The following is a 17,180-nucleotide window of genomic DNA, read 5'->3' on the forward strand; positions in this document are numbered from 1 at the left end:
AATTTGTCCTAAAAGTACCAATTTATGGTTTTTTATGGTCAATCGGAGTAAATTTGTTACATGTGTATCAGTTTGGGGTTTTTCATGGTCAAAAAGTTAGTTTTTGGTAAATTTGTCACAAATGTACCGGTTTGGGGTTTTTTAGGGTATTAACCCTTTAGGATTCTAGGGGTTTTATCGACTTTCGGAGTTCGAATTTTAAAATGGTTTATTCACAATTTTTTTTCACCTCTTATAGTTTAACATACTCAAATTTCAAATCAAACGGACATGTTTAAGACCTCGAACCAAACTGATTTCGGAAATCTGACTTTTTGAGAACGGACCTAATTTTGGTGCTGGATTGAGCGATTTACTAGGCCGAATCTAGAAGGATATGGGTTTAGATGTCTTCATGAAAAATGTTCATTTATGTGTCATTTGCAACATATTCAAATTTTGGAATTTTCTGATCTCGATTGGTTAGGATCTGAATTTAAATTTGGAGACGCGTGAAGGCCCAGTTTCTGCCAATTACGACCGATTTTAGTTTAATGATGGTTCTTGATGCTTTGCTTTATTTAATTAGTGTTTTTAATGACTTGTGGATTTAATTTATTAGTTATTGAATTCTGGAATTTCACTGTTCATGACGCATTGTTCACGAGTTACTGTTCATGTGACACTGTTCACGTGCATTGTTCACTCGAGAATGAAAAATGGTCTAATTTCATGTGTATTGATTCTATGAAGTGAATGGATGTGTAAATGCATGGGCATCCGCATGAATTGGGTGATGTTTTGTGCAATTGTATGGTGATTGGAAACTGTTGACATTTAATTAGAAAATACCGGGTGTCAGGTTTTGGACGCTGAAAGTGTTTTTAAATACTATATCAAACCATGATATTTTAAAAGAGATCACACAAATTTTCTAGTTTGATCTGACCGTGTCCCCACACACGATTATTTTACCATGCATTTCTAATATGAATAAACTAGGCCGGAATCACCATTTTAATTTAGGTATTTGAGTGCAATGCGTGATGTCTTGGGCCGAAATTGAATGAATGCATGAATGATATGAGATGCCATCACGAGCCTTTGGGGTTGGACGATACTCATTCGGGAATGCCCCAAGTCAACGGATGCCAGTCGCAGTGGATGCTGGGCCGATGCTCCCCTAAGTCACAGATGTCGGTCATAGTGGAGGCTGGACCGATACTCCTATATGGAATGCCATCTAGATGTAGACGTTACCGTACTCGATGATGCGAGACGATGCTCGGCTATGCTAGAAGATTGTTATTTGTTGCATTGACTGGGATCCATGTGATTGATCGATGTGTACTGTGTGGCGCACTAATGTGCAAGAACGCATGAGAATCATGGCATCTTTAGTTCTAGTCATGCATGAGTTGAGCATACTATTTATGGCATGCATGCACGAATCGATAACGTGTTTCACATATGCTTCTGTTGTACTGAGAACAAAGCCTTGAGGGGTAGCCTGACTGGGATGGTGGTTCGTCCATGCCAATGCGGGGCCCAAAGAGAACAATACTGGGCTGGGATGAGGGATGGCGGTGCGTCCACACCTCTACCCCAGACAACGCGTTTGTGTGGCCATGGCAAGGTGAGATCGCTTGTAACATGATTTGTATGTGATTGATGAACTGCATCATCTAATGGCCATGTGCATTGCGTGTATTGTGCTGAGTTATGATGTGCAGGGTATGGCATACCAGGTAAGGTTGCATACAAATTGACTATTGATTGTTGATTGTTAATCTTTGATTTGTTTATGGGATGGTTCTAAAGAGATACCCCGAGTTGAGTTGGTGTACTAATCGGGGGACTAGGGGAAGAACTCGCTGAGATTTACAACTCACTGGTTATTGAATAACCATTTTCAGGTCCCAAGTGTGAAGAACTCGGAGCTTGAAGCAAAAGGGTCAGGAGCATAGGTGTCTCAATAGTCCTTTATGAGATAGACCTTTTGTATAAGCTTAAGGTGTTTATAAAAGTGTATTTGATTTGAAATTGGTTGTCCTACTTTTCTATCCCATATTTGTTGTTGTCAGGGGATTAGTTAATTTGCTTCCAGATGTGTAATAAAATGAAAAAGGTCGGCGACGAGTCCTAGGAACATCGCAAAATTCTATCGACTATTGAGGGATGTGTGCGCACTTGAGGTTCGGGGCATGACAAAGGGTACTTGAGATACTAATTGACAAGATACAATTTTACTTTACTATCTCGACTCAACTTTCTTCTTGCAAGCATCTACTTTAAAATCAATAAATAGAAAAAAAAATCAACTTTATATAAAATGTGGTTTGAGTTATTTTACTTTAATATCAAATTAATAATAAATAGAATATGACAATTTTTTTTGTCGATCATACTCTATTCTTACTCTAACTCTCAGACTTTTGCCTTACCTCCTTGCAAGGCATGGAAGTTAAAACCTACACTTGAAACTAAATCATCCCCACCTCAATCTCCTAAGAATCCCCACCTCAACCCCTTAAGAATGTGGGGATTTGAACCCCCCACCCCCCTCTAGTGGACATTGAGACAAACCCCAGTAGTTAGAATATGACAATTTAATAGGCAATCTTGCGTTATTGATCGAATCAAATAATTGTTTACTTATTTATTAGAAATTTAGTAAAAATTAGTTCATTTCCACACAATGCAAAGCATTAAAATGATTTATTTCTCTATCATATTTCTTAAATCACCCTAATTTAGGTTTAAATGAAAGATAGTTACTTCATGATGATACATGCAATCTTTACTAAGATCTTATTTAAATAGCAATATCCAGTAGGCTTTTTAATTGATGGCATGCCAAATCTTAATTTAAGATAAAATTGGTGGGACGTTATCTATTTGATAAGTGATATACTTTTTCCATGGCTCATAAAAGGGGCAAGTTTCAAATGAATACCAATGACCAATTTGGCAATAGGACAAAGGAAGGTTCAGACTTGATGTGAGTGGAAAGGAGTGAATAGCGAAAAATTGGCAAACTACAGAATAGGTTTTTCTTCAAAATAAGTGGTGGACCTCATCCATCCACATTATCTTTTAATTTGCGTTCTTCTCATTGGATGATGACATGTGCATTTTAGATCAAAATAAAGTTAGAAAATATCAAAATCAGAAACATGTAAATTGAACTGGAATATAGCAAAAGAGTAGGGAAGTTAAGTATGTCGAGGTCATGGGTTTCTTCTTATTAGACTTGAGGGAGAACGTGGGTCTCAAAATTTAAGATGTGTCGAGTCACATTAGACTCTTTAACTCATATTATTTATATGCTGAAAGTCATATTCTACCTACCTAATATGATTATCTTCCCGCATTTGATGCATTTGCTAGTTGAATGAAGATCTTCTACCCAACCCACACTTACTCTTGTTGGTGTCCAAATCAACTTGCAGCTGTATTCATGCATTTACTAATACGTTCACAGCTGCAATGTGTAAAGACATTCGTGGAAGTATTGTACATGTGGAAGACCAACATTTCTTTTGAATGCAATGAAACATCTGCGTGGAAGTTTCCTATCAAAAGAAACAAGGAAGAGGGACATGGAAAATTCAAAGAAGCTCATTAGCACAAATTTAGCCTTCTAGAGTATGAACGCAAAAGCGAATTGCCAAATCATGGAGGTCGGGTTCTCGGTGTCGGCCATAACAAAAAATTGTCTTCTCTTCCTCTTGTTCTTCTTCCTTCTCTCTCCCTTCTTCCACTGCCTCCGATTGCTGGCAACCAATTGAGTGAGAACCGACGAGCTCGCCGAAGGCTTGCCTAGCTAAGGCTCGATTGAGCCTCGCCCAGCTATTGGCAAGGCTCAACTGACACCGAGCCAACGAGGTGTAGCCTCACTAGGGGCCAATAACATTCTAGCGAGGTTGCCAGTCATCAATCATCTCAAGGCTAGCAACCGACCAAAGCTTGAAGAAGAAGAAAAATAAAAATAAATTCTAAATTATAATTAAAAAAAATGATTTGGATTAGAAATTTTTAGGATGGTGCCAAATGCAATTCTATTTTGGAAATAGAAATTTTGAACAGTTACCAAACACCTTCAAATACTTAGAAGTTGTTCCCTAAAACAGAATAAAAATAATTATTTCTAATCAGAAATTGTTGCCGATGATAAAATGGTTACCAAACGCACCCTAAGAGACAAACTGCTTGTTCTTATTCTACAACCGTATAACTCAAATATTGTTTGAAAGTCTGGAGATATTATTATAACATCAAGACAATTCGTCCATTATTCATATTCAATGTATCTAATATCGCCAATTACATGCAAACTATTTGAAATTGAGGCTATATGCGCAAATCAAAAGGCTACACTTAATGATTTACAAGGTTTGTGGGATGTTTCGTCGACTTTCAAATAGCCAAGTCTCCGTACCCATTGCTTGGTTACTATCGGACTAACAAAAAAATAGAAGAAAAGAAAATTGTCTGAAAAGGTGAATTTAATATTATTTTTTCAAGACAACTTAATCAATTAATGAATTTTCTAACGATCGTGGAATTTGGACTCTACTATCAATTAGGTCTAATAACCCAAAACCAAGACATGATCATAGTAAAATCAAAGCAGTTTAAAAAAAAAAAGCCATTGTTGTTAGAAGAACGAAATGGAAGGGGGAAAAATGAAAAGTGAAAAGACTTTTATTAATTACATCAATGGTATGAAAAAGTTATCACATGAGAAGAGTTGAACAAAAGCTTGCTACTCCATTCTAAGTAAAAGGATAATGACACAAATAATTCATGAATTTTATTATAATATATAATGTGATCTTTGAACATATAATTTGTTCAATTTGATCCATGAACTTTACCCCAATATTCAATATAGTCCTTGAAATTTACCCTAATGTTCAATATGGTCCATGAATTTTACCATAATATTCAATATGGTCCTTGAACTTTTGATACTTGCTCAACTTAGCTATGACCTACATGGAAATGTTTAATATTGTGTCTTCATTAATGCCAGTTCAAGGCAATATTGAATATTTGCATATAGTCCTGAGAATATAGTCCTGAGACTAAATTGAGCATGTACCAAAAATCCAAAGACCATATTGAACAAATTAAAAGTATATATACCGCATTACATATTAAGTCAAAAGTTTTGGTTCATTTATGTTCTTTTTCCCTAGATAGATATCAATGGGAGGAAGACTTGGGTCGTCTCTCTCGTGCTTTCACACATCACTCTCGCTCTCCCATGTGGACGTACAAGTGCAAAAAGTCTTTGTTCGCCCTCCTTCTTTTCGTCCATAAATACCGCACTACTAATATAGGACATGTTTGGTTACCGTCCTATTTTTCTATTTTTTTTTTTGTTCTTTCACCTTCCGAAACAGAAAAAGATTAGAAATCTTCTAATAACATCAGCTAATTTTCTCTTCTTCGAAATAGAAAAGTGGTTAGGGAATAAATTTCAAATATAAATAAGAAGTAAAAAAATCTATTACTTTGTTCTCGATAATAAAAATAGAAAAAATTATTTTTGACCATACGTTATTTTCAAGAACTAAAATAATACCAAACACACCATTAGTTGATGTCGCTAGGGCTATCAATGGGTCGGGTCGGGTTTTGACGTTACCCGACCCGACCCGAATAATAAGGCAATGTGTTCCGACCCGACTTGAACCGACCCGAAAAGCATAATACTCGAAGCAATAATGTGGGTCATGTCGAGTAGGGTTTCGGGTTTACATTTTTCCCCCTTCTTTTTCTTTTTCCCTCTTCTCACCTCTTCTTTTATCGCCCAATGAGTTTCCCATTGGGTTCCTCTACTAGCCAAATTTTGAAGCATCGCAAGACATGGTCTCTACTAAGTTTAATAAAAATGAAATTCGACAAAACCAAAAGTGAATGATATACACCTATGGGAGATGACACATCCTTTGCATACACAGCAAAAAAACATAACTTCTTATCAAGAAGTAAAACAGATAAATGAAATCGATGCGGCTTTGCTAATCATTCCCAATTCCCCTTAAGCTTAGCAGTATCACAAACATAAGAATTGGAAAATTTCGGCACACTAGAAGATGAAAACTTGGGAAGAAAGAATGCTAGTATTCCATTTTAAAGATATCCCATTGTCTTAAACAACTCAAAAAGGAAAAGATTCTCATGTCAGCTGAGGAAAACAGAAACTCCTTGCACGCAATCTCAACTCAATCCCAGTAAACACAAGATTCAGTGCCATCAGAACAAAAAGTTTCACCAAAAGTAAACCAAATTCCGCATCCTCAAACCCAGCTGAGAGGATGTAGTCCTCAATACAGATGATGCATCAAGATGAACCAAAAAATCAATCCTCTACTTAATGTTTCAAAGCAAGAAATAAGTTCAGTAAAAGGAAAGTCGTACATGTATCCAGGATGAGATCACCTTATCACAACTCATACTCTCGAAGAAAGCCAAGAAAGAATTGAACAAAATTACACTTTCGCCAAGAATCCATAGATGGTGAATTTGTTTATTTTAACTGAAAAGGAACAAAAGAGACGAAAGAGGAGAGAGTTCATTCAAAATAGAGGAACGAGATTTTGCAAAACCAACAAGCGAAAAGGAACAAACTTTTCTGCACAATCCAAAACAAGAACCAGAAACTACATACAAAAAAAAAACAAAAATAACAAACACGGAATGATCACCCACGAAGAACACACGGAGTTCCAAGCGAAGCACCGCGAGATTCAATGTCTTTCTCACTTCACAAGCATTGGATAGAAAAACAGAGCAAGCTCTGAGCTTTCTAGCAAAAGTTCGAAAATTAGGACGAAGGGCGACGAGAAAACGAAAACCCACAAGAAGGGAAAAAAAAAAAGGGAGGAGAGGGCGATGCCTGTAATAACAATCGTAAGGCGAGACGATGAACCGCCAGAGCTTAATTCCCCGGCTGCAAATTGGGGACGAAGATGGCTCGAAAGAGGAGTGATGGCGGAGATCGTACTGCGAAGCGAAACCCTAGAATGCGAGGAGCAAAGAAGAGGGTGACGGCAGAGTCGACGAGGAGGTGCAGTCATCGACGGTAGCAATGTCGACGAGAAGGCAAAGTCGTCAGGGTCTAATGCGTTTGGCTTTGGGTGGGGACTGTGGAGTGTTTTGTGTTTGGGTAAGATGTGTTCACCGGCCAAACAATGTTTCGACTCTAATCCGATCCAAAACATGTTTATTTGCTTGTTTTGCAATTGTTACCCAAACAATATTAAGACCGAAACATATACTTAACTTGTTTCGTGTTTGGTTCATGTTTGGGTTGGGTCGGGTCGGGTTTTTGGACACCCGTAGCTGTTGCCACTCTTTTTTGCCGACGACGAAGGTGAAAGACAAAAAAACATAGAAGGCAAGTAGGTGCCGTGATTGGGCATTTCGGATTAGAGAAAGGTTGCAACGACCTGGGTTCGAATTGTGCTTAGAAGCGAAAATATCCTTTCCCTGGTGAAATCATGTAGTACGACAGAAATCGCAGTTTAATAGACAAAGCTTCAGGGAAGGTGCTAATTTTGTATCCTTCTTGATGAAGGCATTATATGTTTTGTATCGGTTCAATTTCATCATACGCTTAAGAGACATTTACGTAAGAATGTCGTAGATGTGCACCTATATAACCCAAACTAATGCGTACAAGAAACTAGCGTGTTTACTTTGACCTGTTTTGTACATATCAGGGACTCAAAAATAAGAGAGAAAGAGAGCAAAACGCGTCTACCATTGTTTTCAACCACACAAATACAGAAAAAAATTCACTTCCTAATGAACTTTAGCTGCAACTCCTCAAGGCCTACCAATCTCCCATGGCATAACGCAAACATTTGCTCATTCCCTATCTTTGGCTTTATGAAGCGAGAGCTCTTTTTGAATATTCTAAAACTATCCCTCACGTATAAACTGGACTTTAGCCTAAACCTAAAACATCCAAATATGCAATTGGGCTGTATAATGTTGGGATGCGTTGATGAGACGTTATATGGTAATGTGCAGCTAGTTTTTGGAACCTAGTTTAAGGAAATTAAAGGATAGATTTTGATGATGCTGGTTATATTATGATTGTTGGTTGTCTCTAGAGCTCTTTTCAAATATTCTAACACTCTCCCTCACACAAAAATTGGAATTTAGCCCAAACCTAAAACATCCAAATATGCAACTGGGGTGTATAATATTGGGATGTGTTGATGAGACGTCTTTGCATCTAGAAAATACACGGATTGTCCAGCTAGTTTTTGGAACCTAGTTTTAGGAAATTAGAGGATAGATATTTTATGACGCTGCTTATATTATGATGGTCGGTTGTCTCTTTTCACTTTGAACTCATTCCAAAGCTCATGCTTGCCATTCAATTTTGTAATAACGAGCCAGCCCAAGCCCATGTTCTAATAACCACCTTTCCAGCCCATGTTTGCTAAAGCCCGACCCCGACCCATTTTTGTTGAAATCAATGAACCCAGCGGACAAAAGTCACAACACCAGGAAATGAAGGGAGCTTGTGCGTGTAGAAGGGAAAAGGAAAAAGAGAGGATCGAGAAAAATTTTGCGTGTAGCCGTTTCGAACGTGCTGACAAGCCGTATCAACTCCGGATTGCAACACTTGGTAAGCATCCAAACCTATTATTCATCTAATAGAAGTAATTTTCAAAGTAAGGTCGTAAATTCAAAAATATGTCGATTTTGAACGGCAGTGTTCAATGGAAGAGTCATAGAGCTATGGATTTATATGAAAATGATAGTTCAAGGCGGAGCCGTAGGTTTTGACAAAAATTAATTCCAAAATACAGTTTGATTGGAACGAATTTATGAATGTTTCACATGTAAGTTACGTGTAACATCATAACAATGATAAATGTTCGCTATAAACACATTTTTTCATGAGCATGTAACAGTCTTTCTATTGGTGAATAAGTGTAATTTATTCAAGTCGTTTGTCAAAGTAGTGTATTACTCAGATTTTAGTATTATTTTTTCGATTAATTGATAGAAATACATGTGTTAGCTCGAGTAATCTTCATAAAATGGTTTTAAGCTCCTCCAAGTAAGTGGTATTATCTTTTCTTTGAGTTTGTAAACTCATATTTTGAAAGTGATATGGTTTAATTATATTATGAGTTAAGAAATAACATTTTTAGTTGCTCATTCCCTTCATCTTACTAGGTTCTTCAACGAGCTGCAAGTAGAGCAAGAGTTTACATTATTATGAGGATATTTTGATGGTGGGATTTTTGGATACGAGTTGTTTATATCTAAGATGAGCTTGAGTTTAATTTTTAGATGGGGACAAATTTATCTTTTGATGGATTATAGAAATGTTGATATTGTAACCAAATGACTATTTAATCAAATATATACGAATGTATATATTTCGATAATAGGTTGATGGTGGTTATGCTTGATGTTACGTCTTTGGGTGGAAGGACGAGCATGTTATTGCCTCCATACATGTACAGTTGAGGGCATGACAGATTTCAAGCTTCTTCCATTGATGGAAACATGCTTATTGTTAGGCTGAACGATAGGTCAATAATATGATTGAAGTTGATGAGGACAAGCAAACAGAGGCAGAATCCAAGACCATCTAGGTCAGTAAAGGCTATCTTCTTAATCTTCCCATGTAATATTTTCCTAGATGTAGTATTGTTAAATCGAATTCAAATCTTTCTATAGACTCGGTCTTGGTGAGTTTTCACGTCAAATGAGAACCAGACCTTCAAATGACCCTGGAAAGGAAATTGTATGCCAACTTTCAGTTTGGGAAAAGAAAAGCTTCGAAAGATGCTACAGAGTCCAACCTAGCTGCAAGAGATCCAGGTGGTGATAGTGATAACGATGAGGATTTAGAAAGCAAAACGAAGATATCCTGTAAAGAAGATAGTTATTACTCCACCTATCTCTTTAACAATTAAGGGAAAACAGAGATAACCATTGGAAAAGTTCTAGTTTTTTTGTCATCAAAAGGACAACCTAGACCGCTGAATTTAGGGTTACTTCTTCCAGAAGATAATTCCCCTTGTCTGCTGGGATGGAAAAACAATAGGGATTCTTCATTTCCCTAAATCACCGGAAGAGAGGTCCGCTTATTCAATGAGTGTCCAATGCGTCATACAATAGCTAATATCTTATGTTGCTAGTTTTAATTTTCTTATTGCAGATCTTTTGTCATTTTTACTGATTTGTTACTCCATAATCAAATTAAAATGAGTGGCCATAGCTCAAAACAAGTTATCAACAACATACCCAGTGTAACAGTTAGGCTTCAGAGCCGAAAATACTTGGGCCAACTCTAGTCAAAATACCTGATTTTACGGAAGGTGTTTTGAAAACAACTCTCCCTCTTCTCCAAGCTCATGGACGATTGCGAGGCAAATTTTGCGCGTCAGTATAAGATAACGATGCCTCTTTATAAAAGCTCTTGGTGAGCTTTAGAGGCGAGTACTTGAGGTAGGTTTTGCACAGAAGTGCCTTCTACTCTTTCTGGAGCTTTTGATGCTAGGAAGTCATCACTAAATCAACATCAATTCCCTGCCGAAACTCATTATTCAAGTACTAGTGCTCCTACTTCAGTTGGCAGAGCCACCAAAGTCACTGCCGTTGTGGCAGCTCTTACGGTTGGAGAAAACATTCAAGGCGGTACTAGCCCAGAGCAAATGGTTGTTGTCTTCAGACTGAAGGAAGGCATGTAGTTGGTTCAACTAGTGAGGAGCGTGACAATAAAACTTGAACAGTAATATCCAATCTCTTTGAAATTTTAAAATGAGGAGTGCAAATAAAGTTATTGGGCATTGGTTCCATCTGCTGGTTTGAAACAGTTTCTGATGAATGGGTTGTTGAACTTGTTAAAGACCATCTATCGTAGTTCTTCCAAGGTTGCAACTGACACTCCCTGGTCTTTCCACCTGCTTTCTCTCTAATGGCATTCCTTACGCTGAGGCCAAAAACAACTTCCATTCCAGGATGTTTGTTTAAAAGTAAATTCTGTATTTGTATTAATGTTGGAGTAGTGTCTACTGGCTTGCATTTGAAATCAAAGACCTTCAATTGTTGTCTCTTTCTTGATGCCATTATTGACTGTAGAATGTCTACTCTCTTTACAAAGGACGATAGGAATTGGATTACTGAACACGGGGAATCTAAAGATCGCCATGCTGAAAACCAAACCAAATTTGTGTGCATGTCTTCAATACCTGCATGCCAAATTTCATTGGCAGTGGCTGGCGTTGAGGTTTCTTTTGAATGAACAGGCTTTAATGGAAAAGCTGGAGACCCATGATATAATTATAATATATGCTATCTATCTTTGGCAGGTTAATGATAGTGATTACTAGTTCTTGAATTATTTTTTTTCCACCGTTCAATGTGCCTATGTCATCTTTGAAATTTCAATTTGGTTCAATTTGGTAATTGATTTTGTTTAATAAGCAATGTTACCCCAAAACTATTAGTTGACTCGATTAGGTTTCCAAGCTATTTTAAAATATTCAACTGCCATCTTTCTTCTATCAGTGAAACGGTTCTAAATCAAGACAACACCTCCCATTCATTACAAACATGCCATCTTATACCTTTCCCCATTTAAGCTTCTTTTGTTTCACAAAAAAGAAACAAGTTTTTCTTGTTTTTGTTTCGTTTCCACATCTATTCAGGAACAAAAAATCTATTTTTGTTCCCCTAAAACAAAAGATAACAACAAACGCGTTTCTGTTCTTTTTTTGTTCCCCGAAAAAAGAACAAAAATTGTGTTCCGAGAAACAAAAAAAGAACACAAACAAACAGACCCTTAATTTCTCTAAAAATTGGCTCTTGGCTTAAGCACTATTGTTCCATTTCCTAAAGATAGGATTGGAACCGGAGATAAGGGGAAACCATGGCTCTTATGGAATAAAAAGAGTGTCTTTTTCTTTTTTACAATGTTTGATATTAACAACAAAATAAAAGCAAAAGATGGGTAAAGAGCTTAGCGTGGAGAAACACGAGGGCCAAAAGTTAATAATAAGTTTACAAGCTTCGTTTGTTTTTTTTTTTTTTGGGAATACAATTTCTTCATTTTTTTGGCATTTGGTTCGCTTAGAAAAATGATTCAATGGAGAACTTATACTTAAATTCAAGAAAATGCTTTTTTTTTTTTGGAAAAGTTGAAAAATATTTTCCAAAATATGATAAGGTATTGGTGCTTGAACTCGAAATTTTATATTTGGATATAGAATCCCCAACATTGATTCCTAGCATTCAAGACTAGGTCTCCAGCGCTCAAGCTTAGATCCAGAGAGACTAGGCTAGAAGTTTTGGTGCCTGTGCACCCAAATCTGGGTCCATAAAGGTCATGCTTGAGTCTCCAATCCCGAACTTTGATCCCCGGTACTCAAGCCCGGTTTCACAAAGACAATGCGTGGAGTCTCGCCGCTTTGGCTTAGGCTCTTGATTAATGAAGCAATTGTTCTTATAAAAGTATATTTTAAAAATATTTTTAATTAATTAATTAATTATTATTTTTTCTTCCTTTTTTCTTTTTCCTTCTTTCTTGGCCGATCTTCAACCACGAGGATGGTGACAACCCACCATATGCGAGGATGAGCTTGCGTAAGGTTAGTGAGGCTTGAGCTCATTGGCCTCGAGCTCATTGGCCTCGTTGAATTTGGCGAGTGGAGCCTTGCTCGAGATTAGCAAGCTCATCCCTCATCGTGATCGACGACCGACAACCGGTGGAGGAAGAAGGAGAAAGAAAAAAAGAAAGAAATATTAATAATTCAAAATTTTTGGTAGTTTTACCTAAGAAAATCAAATCATATTTTTCATACCAAAATGACAAAAAATATTTTTGAATTTATTTTTGGGTTTCATTTAAGCACAAAAAAAATTGTTGTTTTCTTGAAAAATAACTCTTGAAAAACATTTTCAAAAATGTCACATTTTTTCGAAATAAATAAAGTTCTAATATTTGTGTGCCATGACCATTATACACCTAAACTATGTTTGTCTGTGATACAAAATACTAATGCAAGAATGTTGGCGTGGCACAATTTTATTGGTTATCAGAGACAATTAGGTTTCATAAAAAAGTTTTATGAAATTCCAATCATATGTAATTTTTTTTTTTTGGTTTTCACGGTCAACTCCTTTTGTCATGAAACAATCGGAGACTGCTTTTTGATTTTAATGGTTGAACTCCTTGAAATCAAACTTGTGGCATTGTGGATTAACTCATTTGAGGAATTGTTTGTTTTAACCCATCTCATATCGAGCTTCACAGTTTAAGTTCTTAGGCGTTTAAGTTGGCACTTTCTCAAAAGGTCATCTATCCGGTAGTGCTCTCACTGATCATACTTAATATTGAAATTTCAATACTAAATATTACCATTATGTCAAAATGTGTATCTTGTGAGTTAATTTCGATTTAATATATATTTTAGGAACTTTCTCTTTCTATGCGGTGCGTAACCCTTCTCCATCTTAAAAACTAGCCGCTCCTTATCTAAGCTCTTTGGCTGGTGATCACTTCACATTCTTGTCGAATTGGGTTGTTACAAATGGAGTATTAGATTAGAGGCGAAAAGTCTATGGTTGGACACGTGGAAAATAACGAGATGTGTTTAAAAGTTTTGAGAGTTAAGAATATCCTATAAAGAGTTATGTGCGATCCAATTCTAAGGTTAGACTCCTCTGTTTTACAATCGGTACAAAATTTTGGCCTTTATTTATCTCTCATGTGAAATTTGATTAGTATGATTTTGACGGTTAGAAAGCTTGTGAATTCATTGAAACCTAAAAAATAAAATTTTTCCCAACAACGTTTTAATTGGGCGATTGAAACTAAAGGTCATGATGTTATGATTCAATCGGCGGATTTCGATAGATAAGCTATTTATGGATAAAACATGAAGCCGAGTTAGAATTTTAATAGAGTGGGGCTGTAAAGGTTTCGATAATGTTTGTCATTATTACATGATGGAGAAAAACACTGCGTAGAAAAACATATATAAGTAGAAATAGCGAGAAGTGTTTTTGATTAGGACCAACAGATATATATCAAAGAGAAAATTGATTTATCTTTATATGGCGGTGCAATTTAAGTTTATTTTATGAAGTTTCATCTTTTAAGACACCAAAAGCTAAATAATATACTAATAATTTGCTTAAAACAACATCTAATTTATCGAAGGTCATCTTATAAATGGTCATGTTAAGTAAGAAATGGTTCTTATCTAATCATTACTCTGATAAAGTAATTGTTGACACTAGAACTAGTCCTCATGGGCTATCAGGAACCGAATGGGCCCACTAGGCTTCCAGAAGACATGTCTATCAGAGGAAATCCGGATAAGGCCATAATCGCAACGGTCATAGTCACCGACGACTCGGTATCCACAATTATTCGGAAAAAGAAGATAGGAAAGAGCCGGTTACCGAAGAAGCAGGATATCAATTACCGAAGTACTCAATATCATCTACCTCGTGGATGAGATAGTACATTTATTGAAAGCGAACCGAGAATTCGGGAGATTATTTTAAATGTCGAGAGAGCTATTTTCCTTATCTGGCCATAAATAGCCAAAGAGAAGTGACTGTAAAAGGACCAAAAAATTTGACAGAGAATGCAATACACTTGTTATTTGCTGCTTTTTACATTTACTTTAATCATCATTTATCCTGCAATTTTCTACAAGGCCATTGGATTTATCTTTATTTATTGTTATCTCCATTAGAGTAGAATTAGTCATTTCCTTTTCGAAAGGACATAGGACCCTATATACAAAAAAAAAAAAAAAAAAAAAAAAAAAAATGAAGAGTCAACCTTCGATGAAAGATACTTTCTCCAAGAAGATTCTCGGTGAAACAGTAATTAAGATAAGTTTTTATAATTTTTTATATAAAAAGAAAAAAATAAAGAGAAAATTCCAAATAAATGCCGAAGTATTCTCATTTTCTCAAATAAGGGTTTGAAGTAGGCATTATTTCAAATAAGGGTCGGAATTGTTCTTATTTTCTCAAATAAGAGCATGAATTGAATATTATTTTAAATAAGGACTTAAAGTGACTATATTAATCTCAAATAAGGCCTAGAATTACTTTCAATGAAGGGCAATTTTGTCTTTTGAGTTTTTTTTAAATTTTTCCTTTTTTCTTTCTTTTTTCTATTTTTTCTTTACAAAAAAACTAAAAAAATTAAAAAAGAAAAAAGGAATACACACAGGATGGATGGAGACCCTTGCATTTGGTCGATGAGGATTGCCGGCCCTTGTTGAGGCGCCGACGACCTCGCCCGGCTATTTCTTGTCACCCCATTGGCGATGGGGTGACGACCATAGGGAGGAGGGAGCCCTCCCGCTTCCCTCCCGCCTGTATTTTTCCTTTTTTTTTTAATTTGTCTTTGTAATTTTAATCTAATTTAATTTAAATTTATTTTATATTGTGTTTTGACAAAAATATCCTTAATCGGTAGGAATTTTTTGCCCGACAAGCGGGTGAGGCTAAACCCTTATTTGAAACAATCATAATTATTTCAAACCCTTCTTTGATCTTGATATGACCATTTCGGGCCTTCATTTGAAATGGGGTCTACTTCAAGCTCTTATTTAAAAAAATGAAGACACTTAGGTCTCATTTGGAATTTTCCCAAAAATAAATAAAGGAGAAGCTTTGCTTGCCCTCCCTAGCTGTAACTAGTGAATGGTATGTAGATGAAATCTCACGTATATTTTCAAATTTTTTTTCTTTTTCTTTATTGAGATTTATATTCATTTGAACTCACCCATTTAACTCCTCTATTTTATATCTGAACTAGCCACTCAATTAGCGCTTTTTGCGGCTTGTCTGTATGCATGTTTTTTTTTTTAAATTTTTTTTTTGGTAAAGTTTTTTTTTTTTTAAAAATTGTTGGTAACACTAATAATATAGTATTTGTTATAAGAGAAGAGATAAGACTTATTTGATAGTGATAAATATATAATTTTCTAGAAGAATAATATATGTGAAGGAAGGCTAGGGTTACAGTGAAGCAGAAAATGCGCCGTATTATTATGTTCCCTACACGATAGAGAACGTGATTTTTTTAGAGTACATTCAAGAAAGCTATTTTTGAAATAAGTTCTGATTTTGACAAGAAACAAAATATAATAGGACATAGATACTCTACCTCTCAATGATCAGTATTATATAGGGGAAGAATCCAGTATTTCCTCCAGTCCCACAAAGAAGCAATCTTATGCCCGCATCATCTTTTCTGCCCCATCCACCTCTGAATCATGCCATGAAGTAATCGACCAGACTTTCGTCCAACTCAGTAGTAAAGAATGCCCTCAAGTATGCGCCCACAGTGAATTGCTGAAAAGCTGCAGGTTTATCTGAGGATACAAGCTTCGGCAATAATCTGAGCTGGATATCCAAATTGCTCAAGTTGTAGAAAACTACAATAGACACATTTGGCTCTTGATTAGGTTGGCCAACGTCGTATGCTTTGTGCTTTTGTACTCGTTGTTGGACATGATCTACGAAGATTGAAATCACGTAAATTAGATCTCTATTTTATTGTATAATGTCACTTTTGAACAGGTTCATGTGCTTTGGTAATGCTCCTAGTACTCAATGAAAGTTTACCTGAAGGATGTCGTCGTCAATGTTCACAACTAGAGCACTAGGATTGGGGGTGGTGCATCCAACCACTCGTCCCTGTGCTTCACTTGCAAACCTGGGAGTTGGTCCTGCAAGAGCACTGCGATCACTCCTAGGACCGTGTGGGACACCAAGCCGACCGTCAAATCGGGCTGGGGATAGTATGGATAGTAATTCCCCACCATCATCCTACTCTCTAGGCATGTCAATTCCTGTAGCTTTTTGGGACTCAATTCCAACCCCTCGCTCAACAGTCCCATCAGGATGCCTCCCAAGTGTTGGATTTGCTGATCCCATTCCATCACCTCATTTTTGCACACCTTAGGGATCTATGCCATGTTCGCTTTCAGCTCCAACCTTATCTAGAGCATGTCCCTGCAACATAATTCCTTGCATTGGTTTAAACAAATTATTTATGCTTGCCCAACTTTTTTTTAATGTTCGAATGACTTTCCTTTTTGTTTGTCCCCTTAAAAATATTAATTAATTCTCTAACTTCATGCAATCCAGATGTATAATTTATCAATGTCATGCTCATC

The 17,180-nt window shown here is 36.4% G+C and overlaps 1 protein-coding gene across 1 annotated transcript; it reads right to left on the reverse strand.

The window, feature by feature from the left end:
• Window positions 1-16,272: 16,272 nt before the first annotated feature.
• LOC120290752 (1-aminocyclopropane-1-carboxylate oxidase homolog 3-like) lies at window positions 16,273-16,943 on the reverse strand. The gene is made up of 2 exons (XM_039307135.1): window positions 16,718-16,943; window positions 16,273-16,517 (listed from the first exon to the last, which is right to left on the reverse strand). The coding sequence occupies exons 1-2, from the start codon at window positions 16,941-16,943 to the stop codon at window positions 16,273-16,275; spliced, it is 471 nt and encodes a 156-aa protein (XP_039163069.1).
• Between the last annotated feature and the right edge of the window lie 237 nt (window positions 16,944-17,180).

Source organism: Eucalyptus grandis, chromosome 2 (genome assembly GCF_016545825.1).
Source record: "Eucalyptus grandis isolate ANBG69807.140 chromosome 2, ASM1654582v1, whole genome shotgun sequence".
Classification (NCBI taxonomy): domain Eukaryota; kingdom Viridiplantae; phylum Streptophyta; class Magnoliopsida; order Myrtales; family Myrtaceae; genus Eucalyptus; species Eucalyptus grandis.